This window comes from Choloepus didactylus, chromosome 12, assembly GCF_015220235.1.
Source record: "Choloepus didactylus isolate mChoDid1 chromosome 12, mChoDid1.pri, whole genome shotgun sequence".
NCBI lineage: Eukaryota > Metazoa > Chordata > Mammalia > Pilosa > Megalonychidae > Choloepus > Choloepus didactylus.
In genome coordinates, this window is record NC_051318.1 from 21,472,389 (window position 1) to 21,491,848 (window position 19,460).

The 19,460-nt window shown below is 33.8% G+C and overlaps 1 protein-coding gene across 6 annotated transcripts in view; it reads left to right on the plus strand.

Moving 5' to 3' along the window:
- PCID2 (PCI domain containing 2) overlaps nucleotides 1–19,460 on the plus strand; it is a 97,638-nt gene that overhangs the window by 40,431 nt on the left and 37,747 nt on the right. For all 6 annotated transcript variants that reach the window (XR_005211128.1, XR_005211125.1, XR_005211126.1 and 3 more), the window contains 8 exons: nucleotides 2,739–2,793; nucleotides 6,700–6,803; nucleotides 13,895–13,970; nucleotides 14,808–14,949; nucleotides 16,961–17,061; nucleotides 17,500–17,573; nucleotides 17,753–17,878; nucleotides 19,127–19,250. Coding sequence is in view for 2 of the 6 variants with exons in the window: in XM_037800129.1 (XP_037656057.1) it covers nucleotides 2,739–2,793; nucleotides 6,700–6,803; nucleotides 13,895–13,970; nucleotides 14,808–14,949; nucleotides 16,961–17,061; nucleotides 17,500–17,573; nucleotides 17,753–17,878; nucleotides 19,127–19,250 (802 nt within the window). In the remaining 4 variants the exon portion in view is untranslated. The remainder of the gene's footprint in view (nucleotides 1–2,738; nucleotides 2,794–6,699; nucleotides 6,804–13,894; nucleotides 13,971–14,807; nucleotides 14,950–16,960; nucleotides 17,062–17,499; nucleotides 17,574–17,752; nucleotides 17,879–19,126; nucleotides 19,251–19,460) is intronic.

Sequence of the window (19,460 nt, forward strand, 5' to 3'; positions counted from 1 at the left end):
TTTTTTTTTCAAATAACCAACTTTTGATTTCATCAATTCTCTATTTTTTAAAAATTCTTTCATTTAACTCAGCTGTAACCTCTATTATTTCATTTCTTCTGCTCACTTTGAGTTTAGTTTGCTCTTATTTTTCTAGATCCTTCAGTTGTGTGGTTAGGTCTCTAATTTGAGATCTTTCTTCTTTTCTAATATAAGCATTTAGAGCTGCAGATTTCCTCTCAGCACTGCCATTGCTCCATCCCATTAGTTTTGGTATGTTGTGCTTTTTGTTTTCATTTGCCGCAAGATACTTTGTTATTTCCTTTGTAATTTCTTTTTTGACCATTGGTCGCTTGAGAGTGCATTGTTTCATTTTCACATATTTGTGAATTTTCCATTCTCCCTTTGTTATTGATTTCTACCTTCAATCTGTTGTGATCAGTGAATTATCAGTATGCTTTCAGTAGTTTATTGAGACTTTTTTGTGACCTAACATGTAGTCTATCTTGGAGAATGATCAATGTGCACTCGAGAAGAATGTGTATTCTGTTGTTGTTAGGTGAAGTGTTCTCTTCTACATATATCTGTTAGGTCTGGTTGGTTTAGAATATCATTCAAGTTTTCTATTTCCTTATTGATCTTCTGTCCATATGTTCTGTTGTTGAAAGTTGTGTATTAGAGTCTCTCCCACTATTAATGTAGAAACATTTCTATATTATATCTCTCCCTTCAACATTTTGACTTCTTTGTGTTTGTTATGTTACTCTTCGAGTTTATCCTGTTGGGGTTCTTTGGGATTCTTGAATGTGCATGTTCATTTCTTTTGATATGTTTGGGAAGTTTTTTTACCATTATTTCTTGGAATATTCCTCTTGCCCCTTTTCTCTTATCATTCTGGGATGCATATATTGGTACACTTGATGGTGTCCCACAGGTCTCTTAGGGTGTTTTTGCTTTTTTTTACATTTTTCTTTCTGTTGTCAGCATGACTCACTTTGAATATATTGTTGTAGAATTCACTTATTCTTCTGCCATCTCCACTCTGCTTTTGAAAACCTCCTGGGAATTTTTCATTTCAGTTATTGTGGTCTTCAATTCCTTTATTTCTGTTTGGTTCCTTTTTAAAATTTTTTTTTTTTTTAATTGAGGTTATCGTATTGTTCATTCATTATTTTCTTGATATCCTTTAATTCTTTTTCTGTATTTTTCTTTATCCCTTGAGCATATTGAGGATCAATTTTTTTTAAGTGTCTTTGTTCAGTATAGTCTGGTCTTCATTGATGTTTCTGGATTTTTATCCTGTTTCTTTGTTTGTCTTGTAATTCTTGTTGCATACTGTATAGTATAATATTTTAAGTCTTAACTTTGGGATTTAGACCCTAGGCTGTCTGTTCTTTGAGTTTGTATCCAGTTCATATTATGACATAGGTTTCCCACAATGGGAGTATAGGATGGCATATACCCCTCCAGGGAGGGGGTTGGGGGCAGGCCAGCAAGGGTGCCAGGAACTTCTCCTAAGACCTTTAAAGCTGTGTTTTCAAAATTTAGCACTGCACTCCTTTAATGGTTTTCCATAGATTTGAGTAAGGGAACTGTCTTTAATACTCTTCTGCCACCTTTTCATGGAGTGGGGGCGGTGATTAAGAACACTGGCTGTCCTCAAAGCTGGCCCCTAGCCATCTGAAGTAGCTGATTAAAAGCAGCAGTCTGTGGTCATACCGCACACCCTTGGATTTTGGAGGTCTTTGCCTCTATATCCCATCCTGGCACCTGCAAGTGTACCAAGAATCAGGGCAGCAGACCCCACTGTTGGCTGCCCTATGGCTGTGGGATAGAGGATGGTCAGTGCCGCATGAAATTCATCAGTATTTTTTTTTGCAATTTATCAGCCTCTTGTGCTTAGATGCAGCACAGTGTTCCACTAGACTTCCGAGTTTCAGTATAGTTGTTTCAGACAGTTCTTGCCACTTCATTAGTTGTTTTGGTGTGGCAGCTGATTCCTGGAGCTTCCTACTCTGCCATCTTCCTACAATCCTCTCTTTAAGTATCACTTTTGAGCTTAGTTTTGGCTTTAAATTTGGAATAAAAGACATAGATAAACTACAATTCTTTTGGGGTGTTAAAATCCATAATTATTTGGTTGTTTTAAATTTCTTGCCAAATTAATTCTTAATTTTATAATTTATGTTTTAATAACAAACTATAGTTTATACCAATATAAATGAAGGCTTGTTATACCTTTTACTATTAAAAAAAAACAAAACTTTTCCCCCTTTTAAGTCATGTTGCACCAATATGCCAGCTGGATTTTTTAAGAAAAAATTGTTTTGTGACATTTTATGTATTGCACACTCTGTTTCTTATTAGGAAATCTTATTAAACCAATTTTTTAAAAAAAGAGATATTTGGATAATGGTGGGTTGGAGGGGAGGGAGGATGTACTGAAAACAGCATAAGGTAATACTATCTCAAGTTTAGGACTCCTAGATGGACCAGGTCTAGGCCTTTGAGGAGGGTCAGTGCTCTCATAGGAGGATCATTTGGGGATTTGGGAGTGGAGCACTTCAGTGCTTGGTCTCAGTGTTATTAAGAAGCCCAGGAGCTGCAACCTGCCTTGAATGGAAAGTAAGGAAGGAAACAGCAGCTATCGGATTTTTGGAGGAGGTAGGGAACTCCCATTCTGGGATGGTTTCCCCGGGCGATGAACTTTCTGACTTCATAACCTTTTCAAAAATATTTGCTTTTTTTTGACCCTACAGGGCTTTGCCTATTATGTATGCAGTAGCACTTGACCTTCGAATATTTGCCAATAATGTAAGTATAATTTCCTATCACTATTATTTTGAAACTAAAATTCTATGAGTATTTATTAATGATTAATTTTATTAATTAATTTATTTCCAAAAGTTTTGAGGAATGAGTGGGGTTGGGATGTAGAGAGCAAAAGAATAAGGGATGGCTTAGCTAATTCTTTTTGGGTTGTTGTGAATAAATATAAACAAACACTTGCTCAGGTTTTCAACTGTATGTGTAAAGGAAGATGTTTCTGTATATGATTAACCTTTTATGGCATGTAATTTTAAAAAAAGAGGTGGAGCAATAACAGATGAATTAGTCTTCATTCTCTTTTCTCTTAAAGATGTGACCTGACCCTTTATTATAGAATTCCAGCTTAATGTGTAGATTCACGCAGTAGCTAAGGGTTTCTCTGGTATGATGAGATAATGATCCTGGATTTTGTAGCGTTTCTTTTTCCTTGGGAGTCAGCATAAGCCAGTTATAGAACAGCAGTTCTCAACATGTTGGTTTTAGGACCCCTTTACAGTTTTTAAAAAAATTCGTAATTTTTTATTCTGGGCAAGATGGACTAGACACAGTTCTTCATTTCCCTCACATTAAATGCAGTAAAAACTCTGGAAGTTTTAAAACAAACACGACTCTGAAGAATGCAGAGAAGAAAGTGGTCTCAGACTCAAGGAATGACATGGCAGTGACTTCCCTGCATTTCCTTTTGGCCTTCTTTATGTTCTGGTCTGGTGACTGAAGAAGCCTGAACCTGAAAACGCCAGCAGGCACACACACTAAAAGCCCCACTAGAAGTCTATTCTCTCTTATTAAAGGACCAGGAAAGGGGCAAGGCAGCCTATCAAGACAGTTATCTTTCTGACAATAACTATCCTACTCTAGACAAACATCACAGGAAAAAGTACAGGTTCCCCCACCCCCACTCCCGTCAGCAGAGTCAAGTGGAGAGCCTAGATTTCCAGCCTCCCCTGGTGGTAATGAGGAGTCCTTCCCACTCCCTGCTGGCTTGGGGTCAGAGAAGGCTGAGTGGGGAGCTTGAACTTCCATTCCCATCCAGCAGTAAAGAGGAGACCCTTCCCTCCTTCTCTGGAATGGTGTGAGCAAAGACTGAGTGGGGAGCCTGGTCTCCACCCTCATCCAGTGGCAAAGAAGTGGTGCTCCCCCCTTCCCCACTAGTGTGGTGTCAGCAGAGGCCTGTCACAGCAGAAGATAAAAAAGATCCAGAGTCTCATAATACCCAAAATGTCTGGGATGCAAGAAAAGTCAGTCATCTCACCAAGGACCAGGAAAATCTCAAGTGTTTGAGATTTTGAGTGAGAAAAGACAATCAATAGATGTCAATGCTGAAATGACACAGATGTTGGAATTATCTGACAGCAGTTTTAAAACAGCCATCATATAAATGCTTCAGTTAGCAATTACACACTTGAAATAAATGAAAATATAAAAAGTCTCAGCAGAAGAGATAAAGAACTAAATGAAAAATATGATAACCAAAATAAAAATTGAGGACCCCAAAAAGCTTTTGTTTATATGGGTTATATTTACTTATATTTATATATTTATGTATAATATATTTATTATATTTATCATCTTAGAAATTTTACCTGGGAAAATTTTTAAATACTTATTCGTTTAAAATAACAATAGTAAACCTTTTATGTGTTAACATAAGGAACATTTTTAATAAACACTGTATTTCCAAAGCAATATATACTAAGGAGAGTGGCGATATTTTATGTTTTAAACTCTTTAATGTCTAGCTTAATAAAAGCCTTTTGGATTGTCATATTTGCTTCTGCATTCATTCTGTTGCAATATGTTTTGATTGAAGTATATATGAAGACAGTCTGACCTCACACAGATGTAGTTAGAAAAGGGAGGAGGATTTTAATAGCCTTTCCAAATAATTGCAGATATTCTTCTCTTATACTATACCAAAACTCCAGGAGGTGGTTTGTTAAAGGTTAGTTAAAATGTGAACTCTTAACAGTGTATCATTGAACTTTTTGTTCTGTTACATTAAAACCTGTTTTCTTTCTGGTGCTTTGAATGGACCTTTTACCCATGCATGATTTTGTAATATCATACATTGATCATTTGGACAATACTGGTTTACAGGGTTATGTAGATCTTCCAAATGTTGACACATTTCATTATGTTTAAAAAAAAAACAACTGTTCTAGTTTGCTAATGCTCCTGCAATGCAAAACACCAGAGATGGATTGGCTTTTATTAAAGGGGGTTTATTTGGTTACACAGTTACAGTCTTAAGGCCATAAAGTGTCCAAGGTAACACATCAGCAATCAGGTACCTTCACTGGAGGATGGCCAATGGTGTCCGGAAAACCTCTGTAGCTGGAAGGGCACATGGCTGGTGTCTGCTCCAAAGTTTGGTTTCAAAATGGCTTTTTCCCAGGACGTTCCTCTCTAGGCTGCAGTTCCTCAAACACGTCACTCTTAGTTGCACTTGGGATATTTGTCCTCTCTCAGCTTCTCCGGAGCAAGAGTCTGCTTTCAACAGCCGTCTTCAAAATGTCTCTTATATGCAGCTCCTGTGCTTTCTTCAAAGTATAGCTCTTGGCTGTAGCAAGCTTGCTCCTTCTGTCTGATCTTATATAGTGCGCCCATAATTTAATTCAGATCCACCCAATGGGCGGGCCAGCACCTCCATGGAAATTATCCAATCAGAATCATCACCCACAGTTGGGTGGGACTCATCTCCATGGAAACACTCAAATTAATTACAATCTAATTAACCCTGATAGGTCTGCCCACACAAGATTACATCAAAGATAATGGCATTTGGGGGGACATAATACACTCAAATTGGCACAACAACCAACACACGTTCATTGATATCTCCAACGACTTCATCTGAAAGTCTTGAAGAAGTACTGGGAAGTTGCCAAGCTCATGGTGAAGGATACAAGTTTGACAAAATTGTAATTTTTTGCTTGAAACTCAAATGTTACCATTGACAATGAATACTGTCAGTTATTTGCCTGGAAGCAAAAGTCTTGTTTCATTTATTTTTAAGAAAATGTTCAAGTCTGAATAACCATGTTTGTGTGTCAGTTGTTTGTTCCCTGAAACCATCAGCTGGTTCAGCTTGCCTCTCCAACAGTTGCCCAAGTGCTTTTCCTTAAAATAACCATCATATTTCAGTATGCAGCAAAAGTCCTTTATACATACTTCCCATTTTGTCACAAAGAATTTAAAAATATTTGTACTCAAGTTTCAATACTTAATGTCATATTTACTGCATCACCAAGGACATTTTAAAAGTGGAACTGGCTTTGTTTATTTATGTATTATTTATTGAAGTCCATGGCAGTTAAGGATACAATGACTGCTGGTTCAACTGGTGCCTTGTGGATCCTCTGTAAGCATCTCGAAGACAACCAGGTATTCATGGACCGTGCTCTGAGAATCACTATAACAGAGAATATGAGTGGGAGAAAACAGAGGTTCTTTCTTCTTTAACTAAGACTATCCTCCTACAAACAAAGGAATGCTCAAATTTAGTACTGAGTTTAATAATCCATGAGAAGTTTTTATTTCCAGGATTTTCACTAGCCTTTCATAAGGAGATAAAAAGTTCAGTAACTTAGGTAAGGAAAAGCTCCTTAGTTGCACAATGCCATAGCATACAATGTAGGTTTGAAAAAATTGTGAGTAACTTATTAGCTTGATTTGGTTGAGGAGAGATTTGATTTGTGGAAGAGTTGTGAGATAATCTGTAGATATCTCAGTTTTAAAAAATTTTATAATATAGATTAGATGATTTTTCCAGAACCATTTGGGCTGTTGACTATTCATTGTAACCATTTTTGTTTCAGCTGTGCTGAGATTTTCTTTTTTAATTAGGGAATCCAGAGAAAATTAAAAATAAATGCTTTTATATTCTGTTAGGCAGATCAACAGTTGGTAAAGAAAGGAAAAAGCAAAGTTGGCGACATGTTGGAAAAAGCAGCAGAATTATTAATGAGCTGTTTCCGCGTCTGTGCCAGTGATACGTAAGTAAGGATTTGGAAAACTACAAGATATTATCAACTTTGTATTACAATAGTATTCTCTTCTTCATTTGCCTCTTCCCATCCTTTCTATTGTGGTTGTGTATTTTACTTATACATACCTTATAAACCCCACAATTATTGTTATTATTTTTGCCTTAAAGAGTCAACTGTTTTGAAATAAAAGAGAAAAAATAGTCTTTTGCATTTACCCACATGTTTACTATTTCTAGAGAGTTTCCTTCCTGTAGATTTGAGTTTCAATCTGGCATCATTTCGTTTAAACTGAAGAACTTCCTTTATCTTTTTTGTTTGTTTGTTTGTTTATTGTTTGTTTAAATGGTGCAGAGGTCTACTGACAATGAATTCTCCAATCTTTCATTGTGCTGAAAATGTCTTTATTTTGTCTTCATTTTTGGAAAATTATGTTGCTGGATAGAGAATTCTAGATTGACAGTTTTTTGTGTTTTGTTGTTGTTGTTGTTTAGCACCTTAAAAACATCATTCCATTTGGTTTCCTTTGTTTGTGATGTCAGTTTCATTCTTATTCCTTGATATAAAAAATGGGTCCTTTTTCCTCTGGCTGATTTTTTCCTTTATTTTTGACTTTTAGTAACTTGAGTCTGATGTTCATAGTTATTTTTTTTTTTAATTTTGAAATAAATTCAAAGTTACATGAATAGTTGCAAAAACAATACTAGCCCCGTACACAGAATCATAGTTTTTTTTATAGGGTTGCCTAGGATTCATTGAGCTTTTTTGGATTTGTAAGTTTTTATTAGATTAAAAATTTTAATTTTTTATATTTTTTCTTCAACTATCTCTTTTTTTCTTTTTCCTAATAGACTTTATATTTTAAGCAATTCCAGGTTTACAGAAAAATTACACAGAAAGTTTGCAGTTTGAATATACTCCCCTCCCTCATATTTTTCCCTATTATTAACATTTTGCAATAATGTGGTAAATTTGATGGATCTATATTATTAGAATCTTATTATTAGCTAAAGTACGTAGTAAACTTCAGTTTTCACTCTTTGTGTTGTATGGTTCTTGGGTTTTAAAAAATACTTGTGGTAAGATACATACAACATAAAATTTCCCATTTTAACCACTTGCAAATATACAATTCAATGGTATTAACTTTATTCACAATTTTGTGGTACCATGAACACCAACAGTTGCCAAATTTTTTCCATCACTCCAAACAGAAACTCTGTACTATTAAGCAATAATTCCCTCTTTCCATCCCTTAGTCCCTGGCAATCTGTAATGACTTTCTGTCTCTATGAAATTGTTTATTCTAAGTATTTCATAGAAAAGAAATCAAGCAATATTTGTACTTTTGTGTCTAGCTTATTTTGCTCAACCTGATATCTTTAAAGTCATCCACATTGTAACATGTACTAGAACTTCATTTTTACAGCTGAATAATAGTCCATTGTATGGATATACTACATTTTGTTTATCCATTCCATCTGTTGTTGGATACTTGGGTAGATTTCATCTTCTCACAATTGTGAATAATGATGCTATGAACTTTGGTATACAAATATCAGCTTGAGTCCCTGCTTTCATTTATTTTGCAATTGAATACCTAGAAGTGGGATTGCCAGGTCATAAATAGTTTTATGTTTAATTTCCCGAGGAACTCCAAACTGTTTTCCATAGTGTTGGTACCATTTTACATTCCCACCAACAATGTACAAGGATTCCTATTTCTTTGTATTCTCCCCAACACGTGTAATTTTCTGTTTTTAAATAACAGCCATTCTATGGGTGTGAAGTGGTATCATATTTTTCCTCTCACACTGTGAAAGAATATTTAATAACAAAATGTTCATTCTATGTTATTACATTTTTAAAAAACATTATTAGACAGTTTTATCTTATTTCTATTAACATAGAGGGGAACTGTGGAACTGTAACCCATAACATTCTTTGAAATTACCTATGTAACTACTTGTTAAATTGTACTGTGATGGTTATCACCTCTTTGTATATATGTTATATTTCACAATAAGGAAATAACTGAAATTGTGGAACCGTAATCCATAGCATTCTTTGAAATTTGCCCTCTAACTACTTGTTAAATCATACTTTGAAAGTTATCACTGTTATGTATATATGTTAAATTTCACAATAAAAATGTTTTTAAAAAAGGAATGAAGTTTGATGTGTCTGAAAACACTATATTAAGTGAAATAAGCAAAAAGACAAGTATTGTATGATTCCACTTACATGAAATATCTAGGCTAGGCAAATTCATATGGACAGAAAGTATATTAGACGTTACTAGAGGTTCAGGAGAGGGTAGAATGGGGAGTTATTGCTCAGTGGGTACAGAGTTTCTGTTTGGGGTTATGAAAAAGTTTTGGAACTAGATAGTGGTGATGATTGTACAGAATTGTGAATTTAATTAATGCCTCTGAATTGTACACTTGAAAATGGTTAAAATGGAAAATTTTACATTATATTTAATACAATAAAAATTAAAAAAATTACACTGTGAAAAAAAACAGATGAGATCAAAAGCTAGACATTTTTAAGACAATTCAGTGGGGAAAGAAAAGTACTGGGACAACTGAATATCCACATGCAAGAGAATGAATTCGGACCTCTACTTCTGTGAATGTACAAAAATTAACCAAAGGTGGATCAAAGACCTAAAGAGCTAAAACTATAAAACTCTTAGGAGAAAACATAGGGGTAAATTTTCATGCTTTTGAATTAAGGCAATAGTTTCTTAGATATGAAACTAAAAACACAAGCAACGAAAGAACAAAAGATAAATTGCCCTTCATCAAAATTAAAAACTTTTGGGCTTCAAAGGACACTATCAAGAAAGTGAAAAACTGCCTTCCTGAAGGACGTACGTAAGTAGGTGGGCCGGATCGCCTTGCCTGCCCCCGCTGCACCCCAGCATCCCGATGCCTGTTCTCTTTCCATCCCTAACTCATGGTACCTCGGTACCAAACCTGGGAGGCGTTCAGCCGAGAAGCTCTACCTCGAGGATCCTACGAAGGCACCTGTGGTTCTCAAATATAGGCATTTTGATGGGAGTTTGAGTATTGAAGTAACAGACAGATGACTTTGTTTGTTTGGTGTATCAAACAGACCAAGCCCAAGATGTAAAGAAGATTGAGAAATTCCACAGTCAACTAATGTGGGTTATGGTAGCCAAGTAATCCTGCGGTGTTGCCATGGAAACCGCCTGAATATTTAGAGATGAAGATTGTCATGTTCTTAGGAAGTAGATAAATATCTCTTGAATTTGAGGAAGTGTTGGGATAGAAAATTATGTAACTAAATGGGCTACACAAAAACCAAGAGATCATTTTCTGTACTTTGTTCTTTAATGTTTACTTTAGAGAACTAGGAATATAAATGCTTTCAGTTAGAAAGCCTCTGTTTATTGCTGGAAACTGAACAAAAATTCATTTATCTTGGAAACTTTTTGCAGATTATTTGATGTTAGGCAAAATATGTAATTATTTCTTTGGTAAGCTTGTATCAGTAATTTGAATAAGGTATCAAGAGAAACCCATCTTCCTTCATTTTGGTTCAACTGTCTTTAAAAAAAAATTAAGTGTAGCCATTTAACCAGATTGATAATTCTTTTGGAGCATAAAAATTTGTGCTTTTGATGACCAGTGAATATATAATATGATAACTGGGATTAACTATGCATAGTAGTACACCTAATTAAGTATAGTAGTGTGGTCTCAATTATGTCTAAAAGTAATTACGATTAACAAGTATTCCTTTGTCTTAAACTTTCCAGATTTAAACTAGGTTTTTTAATGTAAAGGATTTGTGGTATCCTTAGCTCACTGAGCTATAACTTATTTGAATCTAGTTTTCAGTGATCAAAAATAACTGCAGTTACTTTGAACACATGAACTGATTACAGAAATATTTACTACATATATCTTATGTCTAATTTCTCAGAAGGGCAAGGATTGTTTGAACTGTTAAATCTTAGGATACCTCTGTGGCACCCCTGCCCGTTTTCTCTTAACCAAGGTATTAAGCGTGACTGTCACAACTGTTATGTTTTCCAGTAAGCCAGAAATATGATATTAATTGATATTTATCTTGTATTTGTAACCTGAGTTTTACTACCTAAAGGTAATTTTCACATGTTGATTCCTCAAGAGTAAAATGAAGGCACTATACATTAAAATATTTTTGTTAGAAAGCTGTCATGTTGAACAACAGTTTAACATGGAAAAATTCCATTAACCATTATGAATTTTGGAATATTTCAATGAGGTTAGCAAGTAAAATATTACATGACTAAAGAAGAGGAAAGAAAGAAAGAACATGAAAAACAATCACAGAATAAGGGAAAATACTTTCAAACCATATATCTGATAAGGGTCTATTTTCCAGAGTATAAATCCTATTACAATTCAACAATAAAAAGACAATCCAATTTAAAAATGGGCAAAGGATTTGAGTGGACATTTCTTGAAAGAAAATATACTAATGGCCAGTAAGCACATGATCAGATGCTTAACAGGATTAGTTAATAGGGAAATGCTAATCAAAACTTCAGTGAGATACCATTTCATATGCTCTAGGATGACTATAATAAAAAAAGACTGGTGATAAAAAGTATTGACAAGGATGTGGAGAAATTGGAATCCTGTGCATTGGTGGGAATGTAAAATGTTGCAGCTGCTTTGGAAAAAAGGTTGACAGTTACTCAAGAAGTTAAACACAGGGTTATCATATGACCCAAAAGTTCCATTCATAGGTATATACCCAAGAGAATTGAAAAAGTATGTCCACACAAAAATCTTTACAGGAATTTTCATAGCAGCATTATACATAATAACCAAAAAGTGGAAACGACTCAAATGTTCATCAGCTGTTAAATGGTTAAACCAATTTGATATATTTGTCCAATGGAATACTAAGCCAAGAAAAGGAGTGATGTACTGATATACATTTATACAACCCAGTCCAACCTTGAAAACATGAAAGAATCTGGACACAATAGGCCACATTTGTATGATACCATTTATATAAATGTCCAGAATAGACAAATCCATAGAGAGCAAATAGGTTAGTGGTTGCCAGCAGCTGGAAGGAAGAGGGAATGAGGAATATCTGCTGATGGGTACAGGGGTTCTTTCTGCAGTGATGAAATATTTGGGGATTAGATGGTGGTGATGCTTCCACAAATTTGAGAATATATTAAAAACCGCTGAATTTTACACTTAAAAAGGGTGCCAAACTGGCAAGAATATTACCATAAACATAATGTAGTATTTTGTATAAATTACAATGTACTTGGCTATACATTCTTTTTTTACCATAACCCTTCAAGGTAGAACAGTATTATTTGTGTAGATTTTATGGATGAGGAAAATGAAGCATAGAAAGAGAGAGTGTGTCTTGCTCAAGATAATACAACTAGCTAGTGATAAAAATCATATAAAAGAGCTGATTATAGAAGCTAATGAAGCAATTATCATAAAAGAGACTTTGATACTTTAAAACTGAATTGCATTTTACTCTATTTTAAATGTTTCTATACAGGCACATTTTGGTCTTGAGGAACAATTTAATTTTCCATGGCTTGTGAAAAGTCTGATTGTTTTCCATACTGGGCACTTTTATTTTTATGTGCATTGGCTTCCTGCTCTTGGATTTAGTGTTTCCAGGCAACCTGCCATTGGGCCTTCTCTTTTTTTTGGCACTAACTTCTGTGAAAGTCTGCATGCTTTTTGGAAGAACAACCATTTGCAGAATAAAAATACATGGCAGAATCAACCAACCTGGTTTTTGTTTTTTTTTCAATCAACATTTTATAATGAAAACTTTCAAACATTCAGCAAAGTTGAAAGAATTTACAGTAAATACCTATATACCCACCATTTCTACCATTAACATTTTACTATACTGGCTTTATCATACCTATTCATTCATCTTTCCCTCTATCCAACTACCTTAGATTGCCAGGGCTGCTGTGACAAATACCACAAACTGGTTGGCTCATAAAACAGGAATTTATTGTCTCACAGTTTTGGAGGCTAGAATTCCAAAATCAAGATACCTGCAGGCCTTGCTTTCTCCAAAGTCTGTAGTGTTCTGATGGTAGCTGTCTCTGTCACATGGTGAGCTCTTTCTATGACTTCTTCTGTATCCAAATTTCCTTTGCTTATAAGGACTCCGGTCATGTAGGATTAAGGCCCACCCTGATTCAGTTTGGTCTCATCTTAAAAGGATCTCCAAAGAGTCTATTTACAAATGAGCTCATTCCCACAGGACCAGGGGTTAGGACTTGAGTATTTCTTTATGGGGGATATGATTCAATCCTCAATGCCAACCATCAGTTTATCTTTTTTTTTTTAATGCATTTCTAAGTAAATTACAGTCATTAGTACACTTTCCCCTAAATACTACTGCTTGTATCAGTAAACTTTCCTGTACTTGCTTCAATTTCTTCTTTGTCTTTTGAGGTAAAATTTACATATAATGAACGCAAATCTTAACTGTGTATTTGCTGATTTTGACAAATGCCTGTATTATCCAGACCTCTACTGAGGTATAGAACATTATTCTCACCCTGGAAAGTTCCCTCATCCCCACCCAGAAACGACCTCTCTTCTGATTTTTTTCTACCATAGATTAGTTTTGCCAGTTCTGTAACTTAATATAAATGGATTCATATATTTTCGTATTTTGCTCTTTTTGCGATTCATCCATGTTGTTGTATATTTCAGTACTTTATTTTATTGTAATGATAAAATACTTTTTCCTTTTTAAAAAAATGCTTTATAGTAATTGGCTTTTACATAATACTGCTGCAAGCTAAGCAGTTTTCAGCTGATGAAACAACTTGTACAGCGAAGGAAAGATATTACCTAAATATTTAATGGGGATTAGAATTCCTGGTTTGCTCTCTTTTTAATTTTACCTATTATATATCTTCTTTCATAATGTTATTTTTTTTTTTTTGATGAGTATGTCTTGAGCTGTGAGATTTTTTTTTCAAGATGCTAGTTTGCTTGGGAAGTTTATTTTGTGATTTATAAATAAAAATTTATTTCCTATGTAATTTTTTAAAAATTATTTTCCCATAGTCGTGCTGGTATAGAGGATTCTAAGAAGTGGGGGATGCTGTTTCTGGTGAATCAATTATTTAAAATCTACTTTAAGGTATGCTTTGTTTGAGTATTTTCTAATATAGCTTTATAAATTTTCTTTCTCCTTACCTTTCCTAATACCATTTCTATTAAGTATTTGCTAGTCTCCCTGACATTGCTTGGGAAATTATCATAATCATATTCATAATAATGATAACTAACATGTATTGAGTGCTTACTAAGTACAAGACACTATTCTAAATGCTTTACATATATGTTCTTATTTAAATCTCAACTCTGGACTGCGTTAATATTATCTTCAGGGGAAATTAATGCACCAATAAATAAGTAACTTTCCCCTTGTGGTGGGACTGGCCTTTAAATGCAGGTGGTTTCACTTTAGAGCCTTCTACCACGTATTGTAGTAATTAACTATTTGAAAATAGATGGGTGTATGGATGGATGGAGGGAGAAATAAATTATCCTTTGCTACATAAAGTTGACCAGGTGATGAGCAGGTTCATCACAGGTCAACATCTGGGATTTGGAACCTTGGAACTTTAAATTCACACCACATATTTGACGTGTTTTCTGTGACCATCTTGCTTTAACCTATACGGCATGTCTTGGCTGACAGTCCCATAGGGTCGTCATTGAACACCAGTTTAGCTGCCTTGAAGGGCAAGTCTCTCTTTGGAGTGCTGCTTAGGGCCTTCCAAAGTGAATGTAATTATATGCCATGTAGTTTTAATTTTTATTATTAAATTATTAATTTTGATGGATGTAATAAGTCTTATAACCCCCATTTTAAGGAGACATGCTTAGTAAAATAGAAGTTTATATTTATTCTGCCACCTGCCTGGGTTTTTTCCTTTAATGAAAATTTTAAATGGATTGTTATTCATTATAGATCAACAAACTCCATTTGTGTAAACCCCTAATTAGAGCAATTGACAGCTCAAATCTGAAAGATGATTACAGCACTGCACAGAGAGTTACATACAAATACTATGTTGGACGCAAGGCTATGTTTGATAGTGACTTTAAGCAAGGTATGTTAATCTTTTTTTCTAGTATTTTCAACAAGACATTGCATTCTGAACAACTTAGGTGATATAGATAGTTTCAAAGAACACAATTACTGATTAAATAATCCATGCTGGGTTTCTGAATTACATGTCAGAGTCTTACAGTCTATCATGGATGTCCTTTTCTTGCTGAGGTGATTAAATATTACTGTTCTTTGAATTGAATATAAGTAATGATTTTCTGTCTTTGCCTTTTGACCTCAGTACTTTTGCTATATTGACCTAGGAAATGGAGATCAAGGGCAACACTTAGCTTCAGCTGTTGATTTACTACCTAAAAATCATGCTTGGAAATGAGTTACCAAACAGTGAGGATATTTCATTGGACCTACTATCATATTTTTTAATGGTTTTAAACAATAGTTATGTATGAAGTCATCATTATTGTATCATTGCTGCAATTTCATTAATTAATTTCATTAAATTAGTTTATATCATTAACTTTCTCAAGAACATCAAACTCAGTTTTTTTCTTTTCAGATTTTTTGATTAGCAAGCATAAGATTGTTCTTTGTCATCTATTTTATAGTATTCAAATCAGACTTTTAAAAACTCACTCATTCAACAAATATTTGTTGAGCACACTCTCCCAAATACCTGAAGCTCTACATAACTTTAAATAAAATAACTTTTCTCCCTGTGCTGTCATAGTCATGAATTCTCTAATGACATAAAAATAACAGCTCTTTTTGAAATAAGAGTTTTTTGCTCTAGTTTTTTATTATAGGGGCTTATAGACCCAACTTTCTATTTTCTTAAAATTTTTAGTAGACTTAGGGTTTTTCAAGAGGGGCTTTCTGTGGTTATTCCTCCCTTAGTTTTTTGTTTTTTTTTTCCTTAAAATATGAAGCTTAGGAATAGAAGATTTTAAATTGCATTTTGTGGAATTCTATTAAGATATTGATACATTTTTCCTCTGAGGATTCACTGAGTGATGTTTTTGAATACCTAACGTGGCCAGAAATGATTTCTTGATATTGATGTTAGGTATTTATGTAAGTTCTTCCTGAATAGTGATATTAAGTCAAAAATATAAAAAGGATGTTGGAAAGCAAGAATTGAGATTTTCAGAACTACCGAGACCCTGTCTTATGCAGACAGTATCATCAGGAGCAACACTCCTCTTCCTGGGATTTGTGGCCAAGGGAACTACACTGAAAATTGTTGCCTGTGCTTCTAAACTGTCTTCTTTCTGAGAGAACATCTGTCCAGCATCATGGAAAAAGACTTCCTATCAATCTTGTTCTAATTAAGTTCATAATTAGCACATGTTAATCTCTTCACAGATCTATGCTATGCAGCTTATAAATTTGAGCATGATAAATTGCCTCTATTTTGTCTTTGGAAATATATTACATTCAAACCTATTTTATATTAAATGGAATCTCTTTTTTGAGGACAGGATTAATATATTACAGGTTAATAAGATGATTTTGTGAGTATGTAGTCATTTTATATTAAGTGGAAGATACATGATCCATTGAATTATATGCTGAGCTGGAGGATGGTAAGTATTTTTCTTGGTTATTTTTATACTTTATGATATATGCTTTAACGCATGTTTCAGAGCTTCATTTCTGTGTCTTTATTTTTTCCATGAATGTGGATATCATTTGAGTAGGCTTAGATGCTAATCATAATGGCTTGGCAGATGACCTTAGGCAAATCAGATTCTCAAAGGAAGTTAATTTTTTTTTAGTGTTTTCCTCTATTAAATAGGACTTCCCAGGCACTTCTTTTCTAATTGGATGCTGTAGATTTTGCCTAAGCAAAATCACTGATCACCAAAATAAAATTAGGCTGCTACTTTTTGTAATGATAAAGGGAAGCTTCAGCTTTTGCTTTTTTTGTAAGGATAAAATGAAAATGAGGAACAGGAAGGGAAATGTGGTTTTACTATTATAGAGTATTGATGACTACTTACATGATTTTGATATAACATTTGATTGGGGGACACTGGACTGTGTTTCTGCAGCTGAGGAATATCTGTCATTTGCATTTGAGCATTGTCACCGCTCAAGTCAGAAGAACAAAAGAATGATTCTGATATATCTACTCCCAGTGAAAATGCTATTGGTAAGTGACTGTTATTCAGTGTTTATAGATTATGTTGCTTTCAAGAAGTTGATAGACTTTTTAAGAATGTAGCAGGTGGTGTGTAGTTGGTCACAATCTGAAATGTATGTCAGCTTACCCCAAAAAGAGAGAATAAACTTGGGCATGTAGCTTGAACCATATCTCCGTGATTAATACTTTCAGCTCCTTTTAGAAAGGCTATGCCTCTATTTTCTTGAGGCCCAGAGTAAGTAAGGTCAAGGTCACATGTCATTTGAATGATAAAACTGGACTTGCACCTAGGTTTTCTGATTTCTAGACCTGTGTTTTTTAAGAAATTCTAAGAAAACACAGGTTACAATTTTTTAAAACCTAATTCCCTGATACGAATTTTGTCAAAGGAAATTCTGTTAAAAAACGAAAGCATTTTTATTCTGGAAAATTAACTCTTTGTCTTAGGGTCATATGCCAACTATTGAGCTTTTGAAAAAGTATCATCTTATGCAGTTTGCTGAAGTAACCAAAGCTGTAAGGTAGAGTATTTATCTTTTACCATTTGGGAGTTTTTAAAATATGAACTTAATTAAAATTTCACTCATCTTGGGTAAAAAATAATAGCTTTTTGATGTTGTCTTTTCCTGGGAATATGTTTTATAATTATTCTTGCAATTATTATTATTCTCAACTCAATTATTATTTTTTTCAACTCTAGTGAAGGCAATCTCTTACTACTGAATGAGGCTCTAACAAAGCATGAAACATTTTTTATTCGCTGTGGTATTTTCCTTATCCTTGAAAAACTGAAGATCATCACCTACAGGAATCTTTTTAAGAAAGTGTAAGTAAAATGTTTCTCTCTTAACTCATAGTATGACTCATAGAATAGAGTTGTCAAATTATGGAAAATGTTACAATTAGAGGAGATATGTGTTCTTCAGAGGTAGAGATGATTATCTGTGTGGGCTGATGTCCCATAAATTTTCCTTAAATTGTGTGGAATAAAATAAAATATCCAAGCCTGCCTATTGCCTCTTAATAGCCTTGGTACTGAGACAGGACTAAGAAAGTGCTCTGTCTACACTTTTGGGAAAGGGAGTTTACGCTTATTAGATATAACACAAGATTATATGGGGTAAGCGAATTTTGTAGCAAATGTTTTTTGTTTTTGTTTTTGTTTTTTTTCAAGATTTTATTTTTTATTTTTTTAAAATTTTTAATTAAAAAACAAATGATAAAAAACCATTTCAAACAAAACCAAAACAAAGGAATAAGAAAAACAACCTAAATGTGTCAAGATTTTAACATCTATTACTTCTTTCTTCCTTTCTACCTTAATGTAGTTTTTCATTACTTCTTATCTAGAGAAATTTGCATTTCTTCTCATCTCTCCAACATTTGTCCACTCACTAAGCTCTGGACTCGAGAACTTAAATTAGCAAATGTTTTTTAATGTTGGCCCTAAGAATCAAATACTTCCTATTTTCCAGAGTGTTTGGGACTAATTGCTCATTTACTTTATGTATAATCAACTAAACCTCCTCTTACCATCCCTATTTTTCAGAAAGTTAAATCTTTATATAATTGTTCCTTTTCCTACATATTATATAGGGAGTCGACTCTTCTCTGAAACTTAGTTCCAATAGGATATAAGTTAATTAAGCTTCCAACAAAATCAGGCTTTTTATATAGCTATGTGTAGTAAATCAAAAATAGTAATGACCATATTTCATTGAATAGTGTTTTACAAGACAATATATCCATTGTAAGATGCATCTCTCTTTCTGAGATGTTAAAATATAAAAAATATTCATCTTTGACTCAATGAAATACTCAGTAAATATAAAACATTGTATTTGTGCTGGTGGCTTCCTTAAATTGAAAAGTCAAAATAATATTTAATAGCTCTTATTTTCAGAGTGTGTTTTAGAGTTTATCTAATGTGTTGGAAATTTTATTTCATTCTTACTGAACGATTTGTTAAAAGATATTTTTTTTTTCCATTGACTTAAGCAAGGTACCTTTTCCTGACCTTTGAAGTGCTGTATCCTATTGTTAACTAAGGTAGACTTCTGTTTTCTTCTTTCAGGTATTTGTTACTCAAAACACATCAGTTGTCTCTTGATGCTTTTCTAATTGCCTTAAAATTCATGCAAGTGGAGGATGTGGATATTGATGAAGTCCAGTGTATTTTGGCTAATCTAATATACATGGTATGTGATCTCTTTGTTTTAACTTAAACGGCTATTCACAATAGAATTTCATCTAGAATTTGGAGCTTTATTGTAGTAGTATTTAAATTGTTAAAAGTCCTTTGCTTTTGTGAAGATTCTTTTTAATAGGACTAATTTTACTTCAGGAAATAGCATAATATTCAAAGGACTGTATAGGAAATGTGGGTGGATGGGTGGCTATAATATATA